The sequence below is a fragment of the Seriola dumerili genome, unplaced genomic scaffold (assembly GCF_002260705.1).
Source record: "Seriola dumerili isolate Sdu_G_001 unplaced genomic scaffold, Sdu_1.0 BDQW01000216.1, whole genome shotgun sequence".
Taxonomy (NCBI): Eukaryota; Metazoa; Chordata; class Actinopteri; order Carangiformes; family Carangidae; genus Seriola; species Seriola dumerili.
In genome coordinates, this window is record NW_019174471.1 from 3,324,620 (window position 1) to 3,348,562 (window position 23,943).

The following is a 23,943-nucleotide window of genomic DNA, read 5'->3' on the forward strand; positions in this document are numbered from 1 at the left end:
ACAGACAAGTTGTCAGGTTTGTCTCACATTTGTTCAAAGGAAGGCAGGAGTCTAAGGTGAAAATGAAATATCATATATTTATATGTGGTTACTTGGTGATGTGTATTCTCTTCTGTTGTGTTTTGACAAGTCATGTTTCACACTGACCTTGCTGTAAGTGGATTCGGTTTATGAGCAGAGCCCCTTAAACATGAAGATTTGCTAGCTTTTCTTTTTACACCATTATCACTGAACAACTCTGAGTTTTGCAACCATTTGACAAATGAGGCACTTGTAAAGCAAAGCTGGGAACTTTATAATGAACATAACCAAAGACGTGATTTTCAAAAGGCATAACGATCCACTGATACATTGGAAAATGAATGCACGGCTACACAGATAATGACTTTAATCTTTCGTTTCACTCGTACCATTTCATCAACATTGTTGTCTATTTGCATTTCAAAAAACACAAAAAGATACAGAGACTCTTGAGAGGACTAGTTCTTAGAAGAATCAGTTATATTTTGCTAAGTGTTGGTTGTTCTAAATCAAGTTTAACCTTACAGTACATGATGTTACTTTACTCAAGGTCATGTTTCAGTTACATTATGTTACAGCACATTGCAGAGGATCATTTTATTCCTCACACGGCATCATCTTTCCTCCAGTGTTTCCAGGGACTGTTAGTGACTCTGTAAATAACATTAAAATGGTTGAAAAGGAAGCCACTGTGACGATGATGGAGACAGTGAACCCCCCGCTTATAAACTCCTCTACACAGTGATTTAATACAACAGTTGCAAAAAAAAAAAAACACTCTTAGGGAAAGCATAGGTGACACATTTCAATATTTCATCTCGACTTTCCCCCCTACCAAGCCAGCCGTGAAATACAGGCGGTGAGTGTGTTGTTCCACTGCAGCATAAACATAAACCCCCCACCCCAACCCCCCGCACCCCCCCACTGAGACAGCCTAGTTTAAATGGATGAGACGTACACTTGTTAAATAACAGAGGCACACTGGCAAGTCTGAATATGGCGGGGTTAATCTGCAGACACGCAGGCAGACACACACACACACACACACACACACACCCACACCCATATTACAGCACACAGACGCACAATACCTGCAGCCACAAACAAACAAACATGCGCACCCATACACTCAGACACACCCAAACCTATAGCGGGAGAAAGGCAGGCATACGTACAGAAAAAAAAACACACACACACACATTTTCATACACATGCCAGAAGAGACCACCTGTCAGTGTGTGTTGAGCACCACAGGCATCACCTGCTTGCAGGAATAAAACTCTTTGATATTCATATCAACCTCCAGCTCAATACACTCCAATCAAATACCTCTCGCTTTCCTTTTTCCACCTCTCTCTCTCTCTCTCTCTCTCTCTCTCTCTCTCTCTCTCCTCCAGACATAATAATGACACAACATAAAAGTGGCATGTAGACACCTAGCAGTGCAGTTAAGGTGTTTGATGTCGAGAAAGCACACCAGCTTTTTCTGTGGCTGAGCAAAGCGCACACTGCGGCGGGGGAGGTGAAGAAACAAGGGTGACTGAGACAAATAGTCAAATTGCTAAGTAGTCTGAAAAAGTTTCAGAGCAAGGCCCGAAAAATGCAAACATGCAACATGCACTTGTGGTGAGATGTAAGAGGCAATAGAGAGGGCGCCACGCCTAGTTACGGGAGGGCGCTGGGCCAGAGTGACTGTCCTGCCAAACTGCCCCCACCCCCACCCCCACCCCAAGACAGCCGAGGACAATCCACCATCATGGCCGTCATCAACATTACAATCTGAAAGCAGGACCCAGCTGGTGAACGGGAACAGACTGATGGAGGATGGAAGGGTGAATGAAAAACAAAAAGAGAAGTGCGGACAGAGGGTGGAATGCGTGGATCTGCGCAGCATAAAAAAAATGACTATCTTAACAAGTCATTTATTTTCATGTGCTGTAAAATTACTTGCTACATTTCTAGCATCAGATGAAGGCAACTCCTTTTCCTTTTTGCAAATACACTTTCAAGAACCTCCTGTGTCAAAACAGCCCTAGCAGCAAGAAAATGACTGATTAAAAAAGCTACACAACCCCCCCCCCCCACCCCCCCCACACCCCCACCCCCAATCAACATGGTGATTTGCATGAGAAACCACAACCCTGGCTGCTTGGCCTCAGCCCTGTTTAACACAGATTTAACTTTCAGAGTTATAATATCATACTTTATCGCTCTTTGTTGAGAAAAGGTGCCTTTGCTTTATGACCCTCTCCTCATATGAAACACTTCTGCCAAGGTAAATGCTTTAGTATTCACTTTGCAATTCATTCTGCCTCCCAAGTAATGTGTGGCTGAAATGTTGCTCCGTCTTCCCTCCCTGCAGCAAAACTCATTTTCACAGCCACATGACAAAATATTAACACAGGCTTCAGGATGAAATGTCACACTTATTTCTTTGTCAAACTAAATCAGGGGCCGCTTCTCCTAATGTTGTGTTAAGAGGTGCTGCGGCGAAGGGAAACTCCCGACGCGGCTACTCTGGTCTCAGGTGCCACACCGGTGCTAATAGGACTGCTAATTGGAGCGTGGCACTACAAGAGTACATGCACGTACACACACACACACGTATATACACATGCAGACTAAGGCCAGACACACCAGGGAGTTCTATAGTTCGCTCAGGGCTTTGGGGATTGTGTTTGCAGTTGGAACAAGTGTCTCAATATAAAGATATTTTTATATATCCTGGTTTTAAAAAAGCCGATTAAATATTGAACATTTACTTATTCATCATATACTACAGATGTGACAGGCGGAGACAAAAAGAGAAAGAAGCAAAGAAACAAAGACTGAGTGCAGATCTTTTGATTTGACAGATGTGCAAAAGCCTTGTCAGGATTTTTCCCATTTTTCTTTTTCTTTTTCTTGCTTTCTGTCCTCTTCATTCAGCCCTTCTCTTCCTCATAATAAGCAAGAAGGCAACGTGTTGAATAATATATCAGCATGTGTTGTTGGTGGAGCGACCTGGTTTCAGCGCTCAGTCATTGCCAGCATCACAAACACACAGGCTCGTACCTAAAAAGCATATGAACACTGCCCTCTGTATGTCCTACACCTCTGTACTGCCAAACAGCTTGATCACATACACACACACACACACACACAAACACAGTCTCCAGTTCGCATAAGTTGTGTGTTGCTGCTAAAAACATGTGTCCCATCTGAACACTCCCACAGAAGAAGTAGGAAAAAAAAGGAAGGTGCACCAAAATACATCAGAAAACAGGTTTCTTTTGGTTGTTGGTAATGAGGATGTGTTCCCCAGTTGCTGTTCAAACAGCCACATTTGAATACAAGTAGGTGGCACATCTGCTGTATTTTTTTCTGTCATGAATTATTAACATCCTGCAATCGCTGGCAGCTACACTCACCATTATTTCACTTATGAATAGAAATAATGTGCCAAAACTGTGTCTCATATCTGTCAGTTGTGCCCACACAGTGTGTGTGATGTTGAAACTTCAAAGTCTTCTTCATAAAGAAGAAAAATGAATGATCAACAAAAGCTAGTCTTTTATAAAACATATTGTTCGTTGTATTGTTCAGTAGAATACTTACAAATAGCTTAAAAAATTAGGTGATAGACGATATAGTGTATTTTTGCTCATTGGGAAACTCTCTGTTCCCTTAACTCCCAGCACAGGGAGGTTAGAGGTCAGCTACACAACAGCAACCCATGAAGCTGGTAGGGATTCAGAGTGTTGCTTAGTAATGGATTCTTGGCAACATGGGTGCCTGAACCAGGTCTAAAGAACAGTGAGTCAAATCATTACAAAAAAAGCCAAAGGGCTGATTAAAAAATAAAACAGTGGTAATTTAAAAAATAAATCTCACACTTGCAATTAGGTGAAAAAAAACAGCTTTGATCTTGTCTACATGTGGATTTGATTAAATGTTTGGTGGTTAGGAAAAGAAAACCACATCCAATTTTCATCTGTTTGAGCTGCAGAAAATTAATTTCCCTAATGTGGCGCTTGAACTCGCTCACTTTTACTTTGGCAGTGTCTCTTCCCATCTAACCACTTTACACATAATATAACTGTCACTTTCCACACAGTAACAGACTGTAGTCGGGCAGAGGAGTTTTCTTCAATAAGACTTCTGGTAAATGAGGTAAATGGCTGTTTGTGTGTGTGTTGCTGTGATCAATAAGAGTGACTCCGTGTGCAGTTCATTCACTGCCTGATGATCGATACGGGATTAGAGAAGAAAAGCAAAGTCTGTCTCTTGCCTTCTCTATCATCTATCTCATTGGCTGTTTAAGGAATTTTGAGGATGAGGACGGGAGTGGAGAATAAAACGGTGAAACCAAGACAATAAACAGGTGTGGACAGAAATTCCAAATGTCATAACAAAGCACCGATGCACAAAGTGATTTTAGATCCTTACAGGACACAATCAGGAAACACAGGACGGGCAGCGACTGTATACACGCTAAATAAAACACAGACTTTTCTAATGGTCGTGGAGAGGGCTGTTTGTGTGTCCTCTGGGAGTGTCATCAGTAGGTGAGGCCACACACAGTGTCAGTGAGTGAATCAGGGCTTTTACAGTGTAATGGCCCTAAACTGGAAAAACCCAGAGAGAGTAACTGACAATACGGGATATCACATATGACTCTTCTTTCTCTGCGTAAGGATAGACATTTACACTAATGCATGTATACAGGACAGTGCTTCTGGCACAAGAGTGCAATAATATCACGAACCATCAGATGAGTGTGCAAGTGTGTGCACATGTGTGTGTTTGTGTGAAGGCTGATGGATGAATGTCTTCAGAGATAAATGGGTGCCTATTATTTGTGCCTTTTATAGGCAAATTCCCCGCTGACTTCCAAGTGCATGGCATAGCATGCAGTCTTCCCGCACACGCACACATACGCACGCACCCATGCACGCCCGCACGCACACATAGACACACGCGCATGCACATAACGAGCTACAACTGAGGGGCCCTAGGCTGTGGTACATCTGTTGTAGAGGAGACATAAGGCATTCATGCAGGGACTCTCAAGATTCTCCATGCAATACCACACACGCATACTGTATACCCACACACACACGAGATGCACACATATACACACAGTACACATACACACTCGCTGCATGTGATGAATGAGCTTTTTTTTTAACACTAAGGGAAAAGGAAGACATTGTGTTGAAGGGGTCTTATGACAATTCTACCTAAAAATCCCTTCTGGATAAAATCGTGGCTGCACACAAAGACACACTGAGACACATTCTCTCAAATTGGCCCACTGACCTTCAGATACCCTCTATAATGAATACATACAGCTTTTAGTATTCTTAACTTCCAGCTCCAGGAGCCAGGAGCACAGAAAGATGGAGACACAGGATTTTTGCATTTTAAAGACAGAGAAAGCATCGAGTCACTATGCTCTACTTCTGATACGAAATTTATTGAAAATCTGCAAATCTGCATTAATACTAATATCCATCCATCCATTTTCTACCGCTTATCCTCTAGTAGGGTCGCGGGGGGGCTGGAGCCTATCCCAGCATCCTTTCGGGCGAGAGGCAGGGTACACCCTGGACAGGTCGCCAGTCCATCACAGGGCACACAGAGACAAACAACCATTCACTCTCACAGTCATACCTATGGTCAATTTGGAGTAACCAATTAGCCTAGTCCCCATTTGCATGTCTTTGGACTGTGGGAGGAAGCCGGAGTACCCGGAGAGAACCCACACAAGCACAGCCTTCTTGCTGTGAGGCGACAGCGCTAACCACTGCACCACCGTGCCGCCTAATACTAATATTGTTAGGATCAAATTCCATTGTATCAACATGTATATATGTATCATAAGCCAATTACTAATAGAAGCAGCTGTATTCCTAGGGCTGCAGCAAATTCTTCTTAACTGTTTGATTATTTTTCCTATGGTCGATCACCATCCAAGGTGGCGTTAAAGATATTAACATAATCATCTCTAATTATTATTCTAAAGATAGTTTTAATTGTCGTTGATTGTTGTTGTTGATTGACCAATTAGTAAATCAACTAATCATTTCAGCTTAATAGTATTTGAAGAAAATATGGTAGGAGCAGTGGTAAGACTGTAGTCTGGAGCCATAGCAGCAGGAGCTGTAGCATTAGCCGTAACAGCGGTGGTTCCATACTATTTCAAAACAGGTCGACTGGGATGTGGAAAATACTTTCCATCCTACCAGGGATAAAACTCTGGGGGGAAATAACACTTTCTGTGTAAAGATTTTGAATAATGCCACTATCTTTTAAAAAAAATTGCAATTGTTGTTTGCATTTGATATATACAGCACTCCAGAGTGAATGCTAAATGCACCGGCAGTTGTGCAAGAGGAATGCATACAATGCTTCAGCATGTCTGTAAGCCTCCAGTATTTGAGCAGAGCGGGGCATAAACTGAAGAGGTCTTTAGCCTTTTTCTCATGAGAAGAGAGGCAACGAGAGCACACAGCCCCGGTGTTAGAGGGGATTCAGCTCTCTGTCTGCTACAATATGCCTGTCTAAAGCTCTCCAAACCAGGCTTAGCTTCCCGGTCCTGGCACCGCCTTCCTCCCTCCCTGTGCCAGTGTCAACTTCAGCTTGGTACGACGCCAGCCGCCAACGCCAGACTCAGCTTAGCTCGTGGCAATGCCTGCGCTCTACTTTAACTGGGTTTCTTCTTTCCTTCCTTCCTTCGCTTGGATGTCTTTCATTACTGTCTCTTCCACTGGTCATTTTTTTTTCACTTTTTCTTTGTAACTATGGTGCAGAGGCTAATAGAAGAAGTATGTGGTATACTAATTACAACATTTAAACCTACAGATCACTCCAAATCCCAACTAGCCTGGTGTATATCATATCCCCCGTATAACAGATTCAGCCAGTCTAAAACACAGCTTCACCTCCCAAAGTCTATTTGAAAGCCAATTTTCAGAAACAACCTTGGAGTGACTTTGGATCTGTGAGGGTAATTATATATGGTTCTGAGAGAAGTAGTCAAGTGTTGAAAACAGCCGCTCATGATCTGGAAACTCTGGAGACACAAGCTACACAGGGATACTTGTCATGCAGAAGAGACACTCGCTTGGTCTAACAAGGAGCTGAGAGACAGTAGGGTGAGAGAGAAATTGGTTTATATTAAAAAAGAATAAGCAATTGATGGTAGATTGAAGTTTTTTTCTGTATAAGATTGCAGTTTCTGTAGAACTGGCTGCGACTTTTTTAGAAGTAATTTCCTAGCAGGCAATCATACTCGGGAGCCACATGGAGAATGCACTGTTGCCCCCATGAGGCGAGGTGGAAAAGACTCAAATGTGGAGAAGATGCCTTCCACTGAAATGGGCCAAACTAACTGCAGCCGTATAATGAGACAATAAGGATGAATAGCAAATAGATCTGATTCAGTTTATAAGTGGAAACCAGGGCGATGTCTCCTCCCTTGTATCTCTGTCTGATGCCGGATGTCCTTTGTTATCTTAGTGCTCCTAGGTGCACCCCTCTGGGGGTCTTTGGGAGGGCGGCAGGATCCCAGTTGGGGGCCTGTATCTGTCACCTCAGTTTAGGGCTTGTCTCATGGCGGCTGACCCAAATCGACCCCCCGGGGCAATGCCAGGCCCCTCCACAGGACTCCGCCGCTGTAGATAATAGGCTCGTTTGGCAAAGTATCCAGACACTGGAACCAAAGCAGCCCTGACAGCTGTCAACCAGGACAAGCATCCTCCTGCATGACACACGCACGTGCACAATATGAGGATGAGAGTGTGTGTCGCCACTATAGTACGTCTGTGTGTGTGTGTGGGTGGGTGGGTACGTGCGTGATTGTTTTTCTGCATAGGTGTGTAAATGTGTAATCTTTGTCTGTGTGGGTCCTTCCACTGTTTTTTTTTTTTCTTCCTGTTTTGGCACTGCCTATCCACAGCTCTGGTTAAACACCCCGGCATTTCCAGACAGTATTCAGGCAAGTCGACGCCATGTCAGTAGCAATTTGGCGCATCGGCAGAAATCTCTTCCTGTAGGGGAGCTGTCATGGAGGAGAAATCAAAGACACCTACGTGACTAGCTGGGTTGCCTCCGAGCTGAAAGAAACACTTGGTGACATGACCTGATTTCACCCTTTTTAAAAGGAAACCACAGCAGAAGATGGAGGAGTTGCCTGCTGCTGTGCAATATGAAGTAACATCATTCTTACCCCAGGCACGGGGATGTGTATGTCACGCTGCATATGCTATACAGCTGAAGCAGTGGTTTTGTCAACAGGGAACGGACCCATGTTATCTATACATGTGGCTCAGCAGGTCTATATGAGCTGCCTCAGCAGGCTGTCATGTACTTGTAATGCTTTGGGTTCAAGACTGCCTGCTGACCTTTGTTCCACACTATCAGACCTTCTATACTGCACACACACAGCACTCTAACCCAGATACAAATGTTTACATTTCACATATATGGTATTCAAAAACCATTTTTTCCATTTGCCACAATTCAAAAAAAGATTTTAAGAGCCTGTCCTTATAACAAAAAAAAAAAGTTAAAGAAAAATAGAAAAAAGAGACAGAACTAATGCTATGACATCATCTTTGGATTGGTTTATTGAGTTTGGCTAGTCTGCACCGTTAATATATTTCACCAACTCCAGGGGCCAGATGCATAAATGATGCGTACACACACACAAAACCATGTGTACGCCATTTCCTGCACATAAATTTGTATTTATAAACACAGAACGTGCGCACCTCATGCATTCCTTTGACCATGCGTACACACGGTTTTCCAAAGCGATCCAAGTTAGTTACAGTGAAGTGAAAATACAAGACATGTAACATAAATAGCCTAAGTTTTGCCGTTTACATAGCAATAAGAATTTTACAATGCATAAACGGAAATGATTGTGTTTATGTGCTCCATGTTTCCTTTAGCATCATTTAATATCTTATTATTTATTGTGAGTCATTCTGTAAACTGTTTCCATATCATTTTAATATTTACTAATCACAATTTTAGACGCCCGTCTGGTGGCCTAATTATGACGTCTCTTCTCCCAATAAATGAAGTTCAGCGTAAAACAGGACTTTACATTTGGAGTGACTGTGCTCAAGTTTACTGATGCACGTTTTTACCTAAGAGCCTCAATTTCACAATCGGTGAAATTGCGCATCTTTTTCATCTTTCTTTAATGTGGTGTCTGATAACTTGTGGTGTAGACATTCATTCATTTTATGCCTAATTGTGGGAGTGTAAATGAGGCTTGTGCACGTGCGATCAATTTCTCAATGAGCGAGATTTACGAAGCGGAACCATGCGTACGCACGGCTTTATAGTTCTGATGAAAAGAACGCGGATGCATACTTCTGGTTTTGTGCTTACACATAGTTTTAATCATGAGTCTAGGCAGGGATTTTTAAGCATCTGGCCCCAGGGCTTGACGAACCTCACATGAAAACCATTTGACTTCAGTGAAAGCTGCTCACCGGCACACACTGAGAATGGGACAAACCATTCATATGTCACAGATCTCACGCAATATGATATCAGTATTCAGCTATCAGAAATGCATTACGCTCCGTTGCATTAATGATGTTTCATCTCTTACCAGCAGACACTTGAACTCTGCCCCATTTTATTGCTATTTGTCATTGATACTGGCACTTGTATTCATATTGCTGGGTTTGTTTTTGTAAAAGATCAGACTGTGGTACTTTGTTACACAATGTTGCATCACTGTTGTCTATAAAACTGATCAGAATACAGTTCATACTGCAGTGAATAAAGACGACAGATGTGATTCCCACTTTTAAAAAAAGAAGTCTTATTCAAGGTCTATTTCCTCTCCGACTTTCACAGCATAATGAGATATCAATGTTCTGCAATATATAGCACTTCATATTCATCCAAACCTGTGCTGTGATACTCCTGTCACGCACAGCTTTGATGATTTTCCAGTTTCCATAGCACTGCTTAATTGAAAGCAATCTCCACCTAATAAGATTCAGCCCATTTACAAAACAATACAATTACAGGCTTAAACCACTCTTCTGCTCTCAAAAAGTTAATTACGTATAGTAAAAGCAGCAAGTTTTACATGTCACACAAAAGAGTGCACTGACCAGCAGACTGTGGAGCTGCTAAGAATAAAGGCCTGTGATTCTCTAGAGCAGTTTCCAATGGACAAAAGCACAAAGACTGTTGTTACACTGGGCAGCTCCCCGTTGTGAGGGATTATAACTTAAGTGGGAAGGAGGGAGCTGCTGAAAAAGAACAACAGTGCTCAACAAATCTACCCTGAGTAAGTGAAGTTCAAAAACTAGGAACCTAATAAACAAGCAACAGACAATAAATCCAGAGCCCCAGAGGAAAATGAAATGAAAAACTGCTTGCTGCCGCCCACGAGCCTCTGGGCAGAGCAGCGGAGGTGAGGATAAATTCCGCTACCACACTGAGTCTGCAGAGCCGACTCTGGTCCTTACAGGCTAATTACAGCTGACTACAGCAGGGTGTGTGCATGTGTGTATGTGTGTATGTGTCAAAATGTATGTGTGGGCATGTTCACACGTAGTGGCCAGATCAAGTGTGTGTGTGTGTGTGTGTGTGTGTGAGCGCGCATCTCATTTCAGCAGCAGTAACACCTTTCCAAATGACTTATCCATGGGTTTGTCTGAATCGGAGGACGTGTGTCAGCGTCTGAGCAGAAGCACGTGCTGGTGGTTGAAGGAGAACTAGATAAAGTGATTTATCCCGTTGTACCTTCCTGCTTCCTGCATCCCTCTGTCAGAGGGGTTTGTGGCTTCTTATCGTGGCTTTAAGAGTCAACTATCTGCTTGGAACTATTACATCCACTGGACTATTAACAGCCAGGTTCTGGCGTGTTGCAGTTCAAATAAATCAATTATAAATTAATAAAAGAAACATGCAAAACAAACAAAAAAAAAATCACTTTAGTTGTGTTGAAAAATGTGGTTTTGCTCCAACTAACAATGTCCATTGATAACCATGTTTACAGACATGAAGGCAGCTATTCACAAACATTATTGCCTGTGACTTCAGAGTGAACATTAAATCAGATTCATCTTTAAAGATGGCACTCAGGCTTGGGTCCTGGCAGCAATTTTCAGGATATATCACAGTATTTCCTGTATTTGGATTTGCTATGGGGTCTCTACATTAGCACCATCCAGAGGTGTAAGAAAGGCGTAATGGTTTTACCCCCCCAGGAGGGGGGGATCTTACTGTATACTGCAAAAAATCAAATAGGGCTCCATGGATCCACTGAAATGCTCAGGAGCTACTTCACGAGGCGGATTAATCAGACCAATTCTTGGAAAGATGTGCAGGAAAATACAAAATTAGTCCACAATGTGCGCGGTGGATGCAATGCACTGCCTGAGAGACGATGGTGAGAGACAGCCAACCAGACACAATAGTCTTCAATCTATGCCAAAAGAGGCTGCAATCGCTCACAAACACGTATACACACACAGACGCATTACACACACTTAGACCCACACACAGACAAACATAGTAATTAGTCTTTGATTTCCCCCGGCAGTGTTCGGGTACCAGGGGGCAGCTGCTGGGACCCTGCTTTAGCCTTGGCTAATTTCACTCACAGCTTGATCCCGACCCAGCACAGGTGCCCACTTGGCACCCGACCGCTGTTGCCATGGCAATGCCAACGTCAGGGGCCAAAAGAGTGCCAATTGTCCAAAGAAGCCAAGGAGCTCGACCACAGGAGCCGTGGATGTGCTGCTCATTATAAACAGGCCATATTAACACAAGTAGAGGAGGCAGCCAGTTCAGTTCAACTAGGCTTCTCTTCGACATTTGGCTTTTTTTTTTTCTTACATTAATGAAACGTGTCTCTTATATCCATTTCCAAACAAAGACATTTCCTGTGCAGCAGACGCTATGCACATAATCCTGTCGGTTGCTATAACTTGGGCTTGAGTGCCTCTTTGTGGTTGACGAGTGTCACTGCAACATCCATCATGCACCGGCTGTTAAACACACTACACTGAACCGCTGATTCAGGCTCCTCGAGGTGCACCTGTAATGAGCTTTTTCTGTTTATCACCCCATGAGGATTCACCCCTCGCCCCCTGCACTCATTAAGCCCTGGGGATGCGCTTGCTTTGACTCACCTCCGTTAATGAGGGAGATCCAGGCTACAAACGCCAAGGGACCCAGTTCCTGAAATCATCTTCACTTATTTGTTATCCAGCTCCCTTTGGACTAAATATCTAGACTTGCACACTAAGCAAGATGAAAAGCAGGATGAGGCTCAATCAAGTATAAAGGGTTAATGATGTCTGAAGTGACGGCGAAAAATCAAAGCTTAAGTCTAAAAACAGGAATGCGTGGACCTGAGTCAGGGAATAAGTATCTGTCTATGCGCCATACACAAGTCAGAACTGCACGTTCAGAGGAGCTGAGCTGTTAGACTGAACATGCCTTTTAGCACAACAGCAGCATTAACTCCAACTGCTCTGTAACGGCATGATCGGACAAATTCATTCCTACCACGTGTCTGAAACCCACAGGAATTGATTATAGGAATCATGTTCACTTCTCTTGCACAACAACAACAACAGTTTTGAGGTTTTAAATGCCCAATCAATAAACAGCCCAATCTCCCTGCAATGACCATTAAAGTTGAATCTTATTTGATGTAATGGGCCATATCATGCCCATTTCGTTCCTTTATGAACTCATTTCAACAGACGCACGTTGTGAATTTCTTACCTACGGCCATATTCTAACCAGGAGTCATTTTAATTGCCTCATTGCCATCTGGTATATGGATGAAGTGTCGGTATCACAGCCATTTCATAGCTATCAGAAGTTTTTTGTTTTTTTTCCACACTGGATGAATTTTCAGAAGTCTAACATAAGGCTCTCAGCTAGATGTTTCCACCTCCTTCTTCATCAGTAGATTAACTGAAGCATTTGTATGATGTGATTTCACTTGCCACAGGGCTCGTTCAGCCCATCTGAAGACTTGGTAGGCTAACTGCAAAAGCTGGAAGTTCACTGCAATAACTTCTATGTATAAGCACAATATGCATCTAAGGCCACATTTACACTTGTCATTTCAAGTGTCTCGCATCCAGATAAAAAAAAACAACAAAAAAAAACATGAGATTTTTTTTCACAAATACACTCACTAAGCAATTTATTAAGAACACCACACTAACTCTAACCCTCGATTTGCTCTGAAAATAGCCTCAGTTCTTCGTGGCACTGATACCACAAGATGTGTGGAAAAAAGTGACACTTTCAGCTGCTCCATGTTGACATGATTGCGTCTAGGGCTGTCCCAAACGATTATTCTTTCAACGATTAATCTAGCGATTATTTTTTCGATTATTCGACTAATCTAACGATTTTTTTTTTTTATTAACCTAACAGTAATTTCGCTGCCCCAGGGTGTTTCCTCTTTATGTGCTCGTGCATGACTGTCGTGCTAGAGTGATATGCCAGATGCACTTTGCAGAGTCTGCAGACTACCGCACTGTTGGTGTCAAGATTAAAGTATTCCCAAACTTGCCGCGTGTTGCTCCACACGCTCCGTCGTACTGCTGGTAGACGCCGCCATGTTGTTCAAATAGATTACAAAGACGCAAATCATTCACGTAGTCAATGACTTCAATTACGTCACCGCGTTGTCCCAGCCCTTGCGCTGCGCTTGTATCCAGGTAAACCAAAGACGATGGATATAAACGGTCCCATTAGAAAGTTCCGGTTTTGTTCTATGAACATTTATCCTGTGTGGTTTTACACGATGCGCCGACACTAAAATTCCACGTCGAATAATTTTTTATAATCGACAACGTCGATTACGTCGGATAATCGTCCCAGCCCTAATTGCGTCACATCATTCCTGCAGATTCATCAGCTGCAACATTCATGCTGCAAATCTGCTGTTCTAGCCCATCCCAAAGGTGTTGTACTGGATTCAGATCTGTCGACCACGGAGGCCACTGAAGTTCACTGAACCCGCTGTCGTGTTCGTGAAAGCAGTCTGAGACGACTTTTCCTTTGCGACATGGTGCATTATCCTGCTGGAAGCAGACATTAGAAGATGGTGAACTGTGGCCATAAAGGGATGAGGAGGGTCAGCAGCAATATTCAGACAGGTGGTGGCAAGCCAAACAATTATTGATTGGTATTAAGGGCCCAAAGTGTGCCAAGAAAACATTCCCCACTCCATTACACCACCACCACCAGCCTGGACTGTTGACGCAAGGCAGGTTGGATCCAAGGATTCATGCTATTGATGCTAAATTCTGACCTGACCATCTGCTGCTTCAGCAGAAATCTAGATTCATCAGAACAGGCTACGTTTTCCAGATTTCAATGGTCCAGTTTTGGTGAGAAAATAATCAAACCAGCCTGTCTGACACCAACAGTCACCATCATAGTCAAAGTCACTGAGATGACATTTCTTTCCCCACATTCTGATGTTTGATGTGAACATTACCCGAAGCTTCTGACTTGTATCTGCAGGATTTTATGTTTTGCACGGCTGCCACACGACTGTCTGTTTGGATAACTGCATGAATAAGCAGGTGTACAGGTGTTCCTAATAAAGTGCTCGGTCAGTGCATATGCTACTCTGCTGGCCAGATACAATCTGTCTCTCTAAAATCACAGTCACTCCCCCTGAAGTCCAGAAGGAGGCGGTAATGCACCTGAAGCTGCTTGGTAACTTTAGCAGTTTAACCAAAGACACGTGAGGTGACTCGCTGTAGGGTCACAGAGGGTGTCAGTGTAGCTGTAGGTGAAAAATTATTTTAGTTTTTGGGTTTCTTGATAGAGGAATTCAAAAATCTGAATTGGGATTTTTTTCTGAATACATTGCATTTCAGTCTACACATGTACGTTGTAGTCATTTGAAATATTTCCCCACATTCTAACTTACTTGCCACATGTATTTCTTCTGTAAGGTAAGCGATCCCACTGTGCCATGCTATTCTTATTGTATATACTTTTTAAATTCAAATACACTACAGAGCTGTTGCTATTCATAAATGTGTTACTAAACTAACACGCAGAGGAGCCCTTTTTTTTTTAAATCCACTCATTGTTGTGCTTTGACCCTGACGTGACTGAACAAACCTCTGATGAGTAGCCAAATGCGCTACCACTGCACCACAAGGTCATCAGCAGTATGTTGACATTATCAATACAGATACAGCCTGAGATTGTACAGCAAAGAGAAGAGGTCACACTTTCTGGAAAGACATTTTGTAAAATATAAAAGGTATAATGACAATCATAGCTCATTAAAGAATACGCCTCTTAATTACAAAAGCTTAATAAAAAAGCGAAATAATTTTTATAAAATACTCTGGTTGAGATGAAACACAAAAGGAGCTCTCCCCATGCCAATCTACTACTTCACCCTTCAGTCCAGTTGGTGGCAGTGGTGTACCAAAAAGCTGGTGCCCACTGCCAATAAACCTCCACCAACTCCTGAAAATCTACAGACTATTACTCAAACACGTTAGATTTGCATCATTAGTGAGAGATGTATTGCTCCAAATAGTGTTAGGACATCACGGACAGACGGGATGGAAGTAAAAGAGTCTGTGTTTCAGCTCTCTCTGTAGCATCTTGAGGGAAGAGGGGGCAGCTTGTTCAGACAAACATCTAAATCACTGTGAGACTGTGATCGTTTCATCACAATTATCTTTACAAGGAAAAACATGTAGACGAAGAATTCAACATCCAACTAGAACCAAACTTGCAGCAACAGGGACGTTTGTGCAACACAAACCAAAACTAACCCGACAAACACCCTCTCATGTTTCTCATGAATGTGAAATGGAAGTTAGATCATCAACGTGAGGATCAGTGTAGCAGAGACAGACAGGCTGCAGCATGCAGCTATGACTGAATATGACTCACAGCGCAGTAATCTGACTGCTGAACCTGAGCCAGACTACTCACATACCCCACACACACACAGGCAGGCGCACACACACACACACACACACACACACACACACACACACACACAAGATTTGAACAGCTCGGGTGCTCCCAACGGTAGAGGGACCGAAACTTGGAAAGTGACAACAGCAGTTTCTACATTAACTCCCCTCTGCTCTGTTACTGCAGTGACACACAGCAGATGTGAGATCATTCATTTACATGTTACTGCTACTGAGCTCACTTGCTGTGCAGTATCACCCTGTTTATTTGTGGAAGAGAAGAGAAAACATCATCAGTAATAGCATCAGCATCAATAGTATCAGTAATATTTATATTTGAAGAAATTTCTGTTCGAGAAATTAAGAAACTGCTACATTTTTTCCCCCTTAGCTGAAACAGGTTATGTTTTCACCAATACAGTATCTGTTTGTTTGTTTGTTTATTTGTCAGCAGGATTACGCAAAAAGTGCTGAACTGATTTGCATCTAAACTTGGTGGTAGGATGGGGCATGGGCCCGGGAGGGACCTACTTAATTTTGGTGTGGATCTTGTGAAAGGGGCAGATCCAGGAACATTGCGAAATACGGCATTTTTCAACACTGTTGTTAATTTCTCAGGAAATAATGTTTGGATCTTGATGTATAAACCAGACATATTTATGGGGTTGAGATCTTGGGTCTGAGATCTTGAGTCTGTTCAGTTTGGTGCAGATCCAGATAATAATCTGGAGCAGACAGACTTGTGTAGGACTGTTTGGCGTTGGCAGAGGTATGTGCTCTACTGAGTGCCATTCTAGTTATAATCTGTGTACTCTGTATTTCAGATATGAATTTCACCGTTTCCAGTGGCAACTGTCTATGCTGCACTTTGCTCTTTCAGTGATTTTGATATATCTCATAGTGGCCTAAACATGAGTGGTCAGTTTTCCCATTGGGACAATGTCTTCATTATTCCATTAAAATGTAAAAACTTCACTAACAGGTGTTTCAGGAATTTCAAACAACAGTTAAACATTAAGTCATTTCTAGAGCCCGACCAATATTGGATTTTTGGGGCTGATGCCGATACTGATATTAGGGAGTAAAAAAATTCCGATATTGATATATTGGCCGACATATGTATATATATATATATATATATATATATATATATACACACACACACTTGTGGAAAAGCATATGTTTAAGAAGCAGGATATTTTCATTTGAACAATAAACTTTATTGTTTAAAATTACATCATTGCACTGAAATGGTAAACTTCACTTGAAATTAAATAAAATAATTTATAAATATAAATAACTATAAATAAAACATCTAAGAACAAGCATACACACATATATATATAATATATATATATATACTTATATATGTATGGAGTAATCTAATTATTATTGTTTATTCATTATCAACAATGAGCTAATGGACACATGAATTTCCCCTAGGGGATAAATAAAGTATCTATCTATCTATCAATAACATGTTGCCTATATAACTTGACTTGACCCGAGCATTTCCACTGCATTATTGCTTCTTAATAAAAGTATTCATATCAGCTCATATTGGAGAATATTTGTGCCGATACCGATATATCTGTGATAGGCAAATATCGGCCGACCAATAATTTAATTTATTTCCATCCAGGATAAAATAAAATGTCTGACCTAGCAGTTTCCCCAATCTCAGTTGTAATATTATTTTAGCAGTCTAACTAGCTACCTAACTGGTACAAAAGAAGGGTAATGTCAGAGAAAATAACTTCTGAGAAAAAAACAAAAAACTGCAAGTGTGTAAGCTGCTGAAACAGCTCTGTATGCTGCTATGCTGCTAACCTACAGCTGCACAGACAGACACTGACAGTGTACAGGGCTCAAGTCATTTCTAACAGCCCTGCCTGACCTGTAAATTTTGGCATACTGTTTTTTTTCTTAAAAGAGCAGAAAAAGGAAAGACAGGAAGCTGAAAATAGATCCAGCATGTACTGTGCTGACTAATGTGATGTCAACTGATAAAGCTCAGGTGTGAGACCTCGTGGCGCAACGGTAGCGCGTCTGACTCCAGATCAGAAGGTTGCGTGTTCAAATCACGTCGGGGTCAGTGTGTTTTGAGGTAAAAAGGAATACGAACATATACTAATGCATCTCATCAAACCTGTGCTTTCAGCTGTGTGAGGCACTCTACACAAGGATTATGTGTGGGAATGAAACTGATGACACGTGGCTCAAGTGGAATAGCGCTACACTTCCAGCTCTACCATCAAATTAACAGCGTACAAGGCCAACAGAATCAATTACTAGTAGATAAACAGCATGCTTTGGACAGTTTGAATACCACTGAATGATACCGCACTAATGGTTTGTTAGAGCTAAATAACTTCTAATAAATTCTTGTATGTAAACTTTAACTTTAAACTTTAATACTACTGAGATTCAAACAGTTGAACAAACTGTTACCACCTGACTCAAGGCTGGCAACTAAATGGGAAGTTGCACATAGGATTATAAAAAAAAATAGTGAAAAAAAAAAAAAAAAACACAGACAATTTCAGGTAAAAAGAAAATCAAATTAGGTTTTAAACACCTAATATTAAGAAGAAAGTCCTTTTTATTTATGAGATCTCCAAACCCAGTCGGCCAGCATCAGCCTGTGGAAACACCGCATCCAGTAGAATAAGAGCGATGTTGTTATGAAGGGGTTGAAATGATCGGGTCTGGTTAACTGTGCCTGCCCGTGTGTCTGTTGGTAGGTTAGTAAAACAACAGGGATGGAGGCAGTATCTGACGGAAAGAACTGGATGGACTGGATTTACTACTACAACTATATACAAATACAAAGAAGCAAACACCCACACACACTGGTACACACACACACACACACATGCACAGATGGCTGTTCCACTGGTGTAAACTTAGTTGTCCCAGCCCACATCCAGCTGAGCTGTGTACTCATATCATTTAGAGCAACTGTCAGCAGAGTTTTACTACAGTATGTCAGTCTTGTGACTTAGGTTGACTGATATTGTTAAGGGTTTGGCAGGAACTCAGCTGTAGACTAACCTTTAGAATATTACTTTACAAGTATACTAATGAGAAAATCATAGAAAATCAGCTGTTATTGCACCTTCAAAACAGGAAGGCTACATTTTATCATGGGAATTAAATTAAATATGGTCACCAGTGACACAGTAATGAGCCCCCACCACCACCAGGGGGAGCAGGTATCAGAGCAAATGAACATGGTGAAAATAAATACGTCAGGTAGTCTTTTTTATTTCACTATAATTGCCAAAGATAGAGTTAGTTCTTTCTTTCTTTCTTTCTTTCTTTCTTTCTGAAGGGGATTACAGGAGATGGATGAGGAGAGGAGACGGAGATGAGATCAGATAAGAGGGGAAAACAGAGGAGTGTTTCAGACAGCAGGTGCAAAACAGCTGCTCTAACCACTGATCCCACCTGAGGCGTAACCATGGCACCTACCATACAGATAAGGTGTGTGGATGCACATGCACACATACTCTTTCTCTCTCTCTCTGATACACACAGATTCTCATTCATGGACAAACCAGAGAGCATCTTCAATTTTCAGTCAGGCAGAAAAACTAAAAATCGATTGACATCTCACTGAAGCGCTCTAAATCTCAGATATCTGGTGTGGGAAATATACTATTCAATATGAAACAGCAGCACAAAAAGCTCCGTGTTCATCTTCAGATTTCACAAGACAGCAGTGGCAAGTACAAGAAATCAGGGATCATGAGAGTAACAAAACTCCTAACAGAGAAGAATCAAAGACAGCACTTTCATTTTAAGCCTAAATGTTTCATCACCACTTCATACATTATGATGATCCTGCTCGCTTTAAGCTTAGTTATCTGCGAAGTGATGAGAACACCAGATAAATTATCCATGTCATAACTACACCAGGAATCACAGCAGTGAGGAATAGTAAACCATTCAATTTTGATCAGTATCTATGTGCTGGTAATACTTTTAATTCTTTTTAATATATTTTAAGTTAGCAACCACGTGAATGCTAGCAAACAGTCCACCATCACCCACCATTCACCTCATTCAGCAATTAAAATGAGAACTGAGAACTGCTTCAAAATATCCATCCAATAATCATTTAAACCATTTCCCACTCACAGAGACACAAAGAGGGGGTATAGTTTACAACCTGGCCCAACATTAAAGCCAAAGAGCGAGTGACTCAGGTGTAGTCAGCACTGTTCCCATGGGGAGGATGGAGTGGGATTGTGGGTAATCATTCACAGCTGGTCTAGTGGGTACGCTATGGCATCATGCAGCGTCTGACACAGATTTTGCCCACACACTCTTATACTGGCAAATTTAGACATGCCCACACACACATTAACACACACACATCAAAGTGGGGCCTTGAATGTAACACAGCAGACTTCACTGCATCATTCAACCTTCAACAGATATGAAAGCTATGGAGAACTGCCAGCAGGTTGGAATGATTAAACAGAGAACATGGTGGTGTGCAGTGGTTTGCTGTTATATAATGTTTTAGTGATCATGAGATGGTAAAAGCAGACAGGTGTAATCATGAGCACATGTCAGTGAAAATCTTTGTTACTGCCAGCGTTTTATGCACAACGTGTCAGAGTTCAGACACCATCGAAGATATTTTTGCACAAGGAAAAAGTGAATAGAAATGAGAAGGGGTGTTCCAGCGTGGAAAACAAACAAATAAAATAAAACATGCTTTTTTTCTCTCTCTCTCATTACACACATGCCTGGACTCACCCTGTCTTTGTCATCCACCACGTCACACAACATGTCATCCAGGTCCAAAATGCCTCCATCTCCATGTTCCAACCTGTGGACCTGGACCCAGTAGCTAAGGTCCTGGAAAGAAAAAGAAAAAAGGGGGGGAGAGAGGATTAGCTCAGTAATGAGATTAGCTTTATTTGCACCATATAGACTTAGGATTTGTAGCCTTATGTAAGTAAAGCCATACAACATACATCATATTAGCTTTGCCAGGCCAAAGGAATTAGCAGCTTGTGTCTCCTTAGGAATCAGCTGATCCAATCACCATGAGGTTCAAACAGTGATCCAGTCAGCTGGCACGCAGAGGCTCTGACATGGTTATGGATTGACATCATGATAGCAGTTATGAAATATTTTAATCCCCTGCTGGTTGGCCTGCAAAATGAGCATATGGCTCAAACCTTTTTTTTTCTTGTGGAAGCTGAAGAGAGAATAGATGTGAAACATGCAAAGCCAGAGGTGCCATATTCATAAGTCTTACATATTATAGCAGGTGATAATGCTCCTCTGCCTTCCCCCAGTCAGTTAAAAAAAAACAAACAAAAACTGACCGCCTTTTTTGCATCAGCATATGAATATATCATCCATGCATACATAATGAATTGAGATATGTAGCACAGAGAAAGTCCAAGATCACCTCACTTTGCTTTTAGTTTATTACTCAAATTCCATGCAGTGTAATAAATCCAACATGACCTTTTTTTAATATTGCTTTATGATGAAATACTGCATGTTTATAATAGTTGGTGTTTTATCAGGATGAGAGACTTGGGCGCCACTCTTATTCTATGCCATATCAGAGAGCGTACACCATGTACTGTGCTTCATGGATTTAAGTGCAGTTAATATAAAATACTTGAGAAGTGGAAATGTGTAAATATATGTTCAGATGTGCAATAAAGACATACAGAATACTGCTTTTCACATTACTGCAGCAGCATCTTCACAGGGAAAACATGCCCAGGTAAAGTCTCATTAATATATTATACAGCCCTTTAAAGGCAGGAAGCAGTAAAGCTGGATAAAGAGTTTAAGTGACAGCGCAGAATTTTTAAAATCTCTCTTGAAGCAATACCGATGTGCCCATATGTATGTAAGAAAAGGTCTTAGTCACTGTATCTGATTCTACACCCCACTCCAGCCCTGAAGCTTTTTGACTTTGACTACACCATAAGAAATAGGAGACAAAATGCACAGCTCGCATTCTGTGCAAAAATGCTCCAAAAAAATACTCCAAAGTTCAGCTGAGGCTCATATTTGGTTTTAGCTGTCCAACCAAGCTTAATCGAGTCAGTATCTTTCCAGGTCACAGTCTATTTAATACAAATTCCCCTTGTTTTGTTTCCACAGAAAGAAGTTCTTTGCCAAATTATAATCATTTTTCTAGTATAGTACTATAATATAGTAAAACAGATGTAAAAAAAAAAAATAAAAAAAATAAAAGTCTTATTAAGGGCTTCACTGAATTTTAACTAAATATGTATTTTTGAGACTTGTCTTTTTACAAAACTTTAGTCTGAGGAGGAAACTCTTAAAGCTCCATATATAAAGGTGAGAGTGGGACATTTAGTAAATAATCTATATACCGTATATATACAGGATATTGTCAAAGATCCTATGGATGTTTGATATTCAGTAATATTCCTGCTTGCCTCCTGGGGCTCAGTACGGAGGCATGATGGCCCACTCAGACAGGAGAGCTAAGAGCAACCACTCAGCTCAAGGACTGTTCTTCCTCATTCACCATCTCAGCAAAGAATCTGCTCACTCTCTTGTCTCTATTTTGTTCTCACTTTATTTCCCTCTCTCTGTCTCTTTTCCTCCATGCCTCTTCCTCCACACTGAGCAGTTTTCGGGTCTGCGGTTAAATGCCTTCATGCACGGCTCTGTTGTACTGAACTCCATTGTGGTTCACCAAACAAAATGGTCCAAATCATGAGGGGAATGACTGTGTGGTATTTTTCTTCCCTCTGAGGTTATTAGGGGGGGGAAGAGGGCAAGTTTATTAGGGACGTTCACAAGAGACAAAACAAGAAAACGGAAGCAAAGAGAGAATTGTGTTGTTGTTAGTAGTTGTATTAATTTGGGCAACTGATAGAACAATGTAATATTGTCGTCAGAAAGAAATGAGTCAAAAGGATATAGAGAGTTGTGTGTGCAGTGTAATATGAATTCTCTTTGTGCTGGTCCACAATAAAGATCAGTGTATGGTTGATTGATTGGAAAACTGACTTTGAAAGCACTCCAACCTGAGAGAATTTATTTATTTATTTATTGATTTATTTATTTGCTAAAACTGCTGAATAATACCACCACAAAACGTACTTGAAACCCAGAGGAAGACAGTCACGGCATGAATTTACCATCTCTGGAAGTTATTACAAACCACATACTGACCCTCAGTATTAAACGGGGGGGGGGGGGGTTTAATTTTCAAACGTTGACACGCTCTGTCTGTTTGGCATCTTCAGTCAGATTTGTTGCTTAGATGGATTATGAGAAACAAATAAGATTCTGAGAGAAGCTCAGCCACAAAACTTAATCCTAGAAAATCATGAAAGGAATGGAAGGAAATTAACTGAGTTTGACAAATACTGTTTAGATATGACTTGGTTCAAATTATGTATTCGTCTTACATCAATGGCACTTTGCCTACTTTAAGCCAAAAGCAATACTTTGCAGTTCAAACACTCCTCTTTATGGGAGTAATAGCAGAGAATTCCCCACTGACTGGAAGTGGGATGGTTTTGTGTTTTGGGGATCGTCTCTGAATACCTCAGTGTAAATACTAAAGTGATAAACACACAGATTTGACTGAAGGTTTTTTTCCTGGTTGATACTTGTAGGTTTGAGTAAGACCTCCTAGGAAGATACAGCTGGTCCTGTTAGCAACTCAGCTCACAAAAACCCAAACAGTCAAATATCCTGATTATACTACTTCTTAGTAACGTCCATCTTTGTCTCCAATCCTGAAAACTCTTGCTACTGTTGATATAGTCGTGTCTTTTAACATTGTATTCATACAAATTCAAAATATATGTTCCCAGCTGTGGCTGATAATCTCATATGTTCTCAGCTTCACACAAGGATTTTCTTGAACTAAGTCATGTTGCCACAGAGATTTTGGAAGATGCTTCACAATCTGATTAATTGATAATGGCCTTTAGAACAA

General features: G+C 41.4%; 1 protein-coding gene and 1 non-coding gene across 2 annotated transcripts in view; one reads left to right on the top strand and one right to left on the bottom strand.

The window, feature by feature from the left end:
* LOC111228205 (partitioning defective 3 homolog) overlaps positions 1 to 23,943 on the bottom strand; it is a 368,887-nt gene that overhangs the window by 305,212 nt on the left and 39,732 nt on the right. The window contains exon 2 of the mRNA XM_022754021.1: positions 20,745 to 20,846. Within this exon, the coding sequence (XP_022609742.1) occupies positions 20,745 to 20,846 (102 nt within the window). The remainder of the gene's footprint in view (positions 1 to 20,744; positions 20,847 to 23,943) is intronic.
* trnaw-cca lies at positions 17,998 to 18,069 on the top strand. Its single transcript has one exon. It is a non-coding gene; the product is annotated as a tRNA-Trp (tRNA).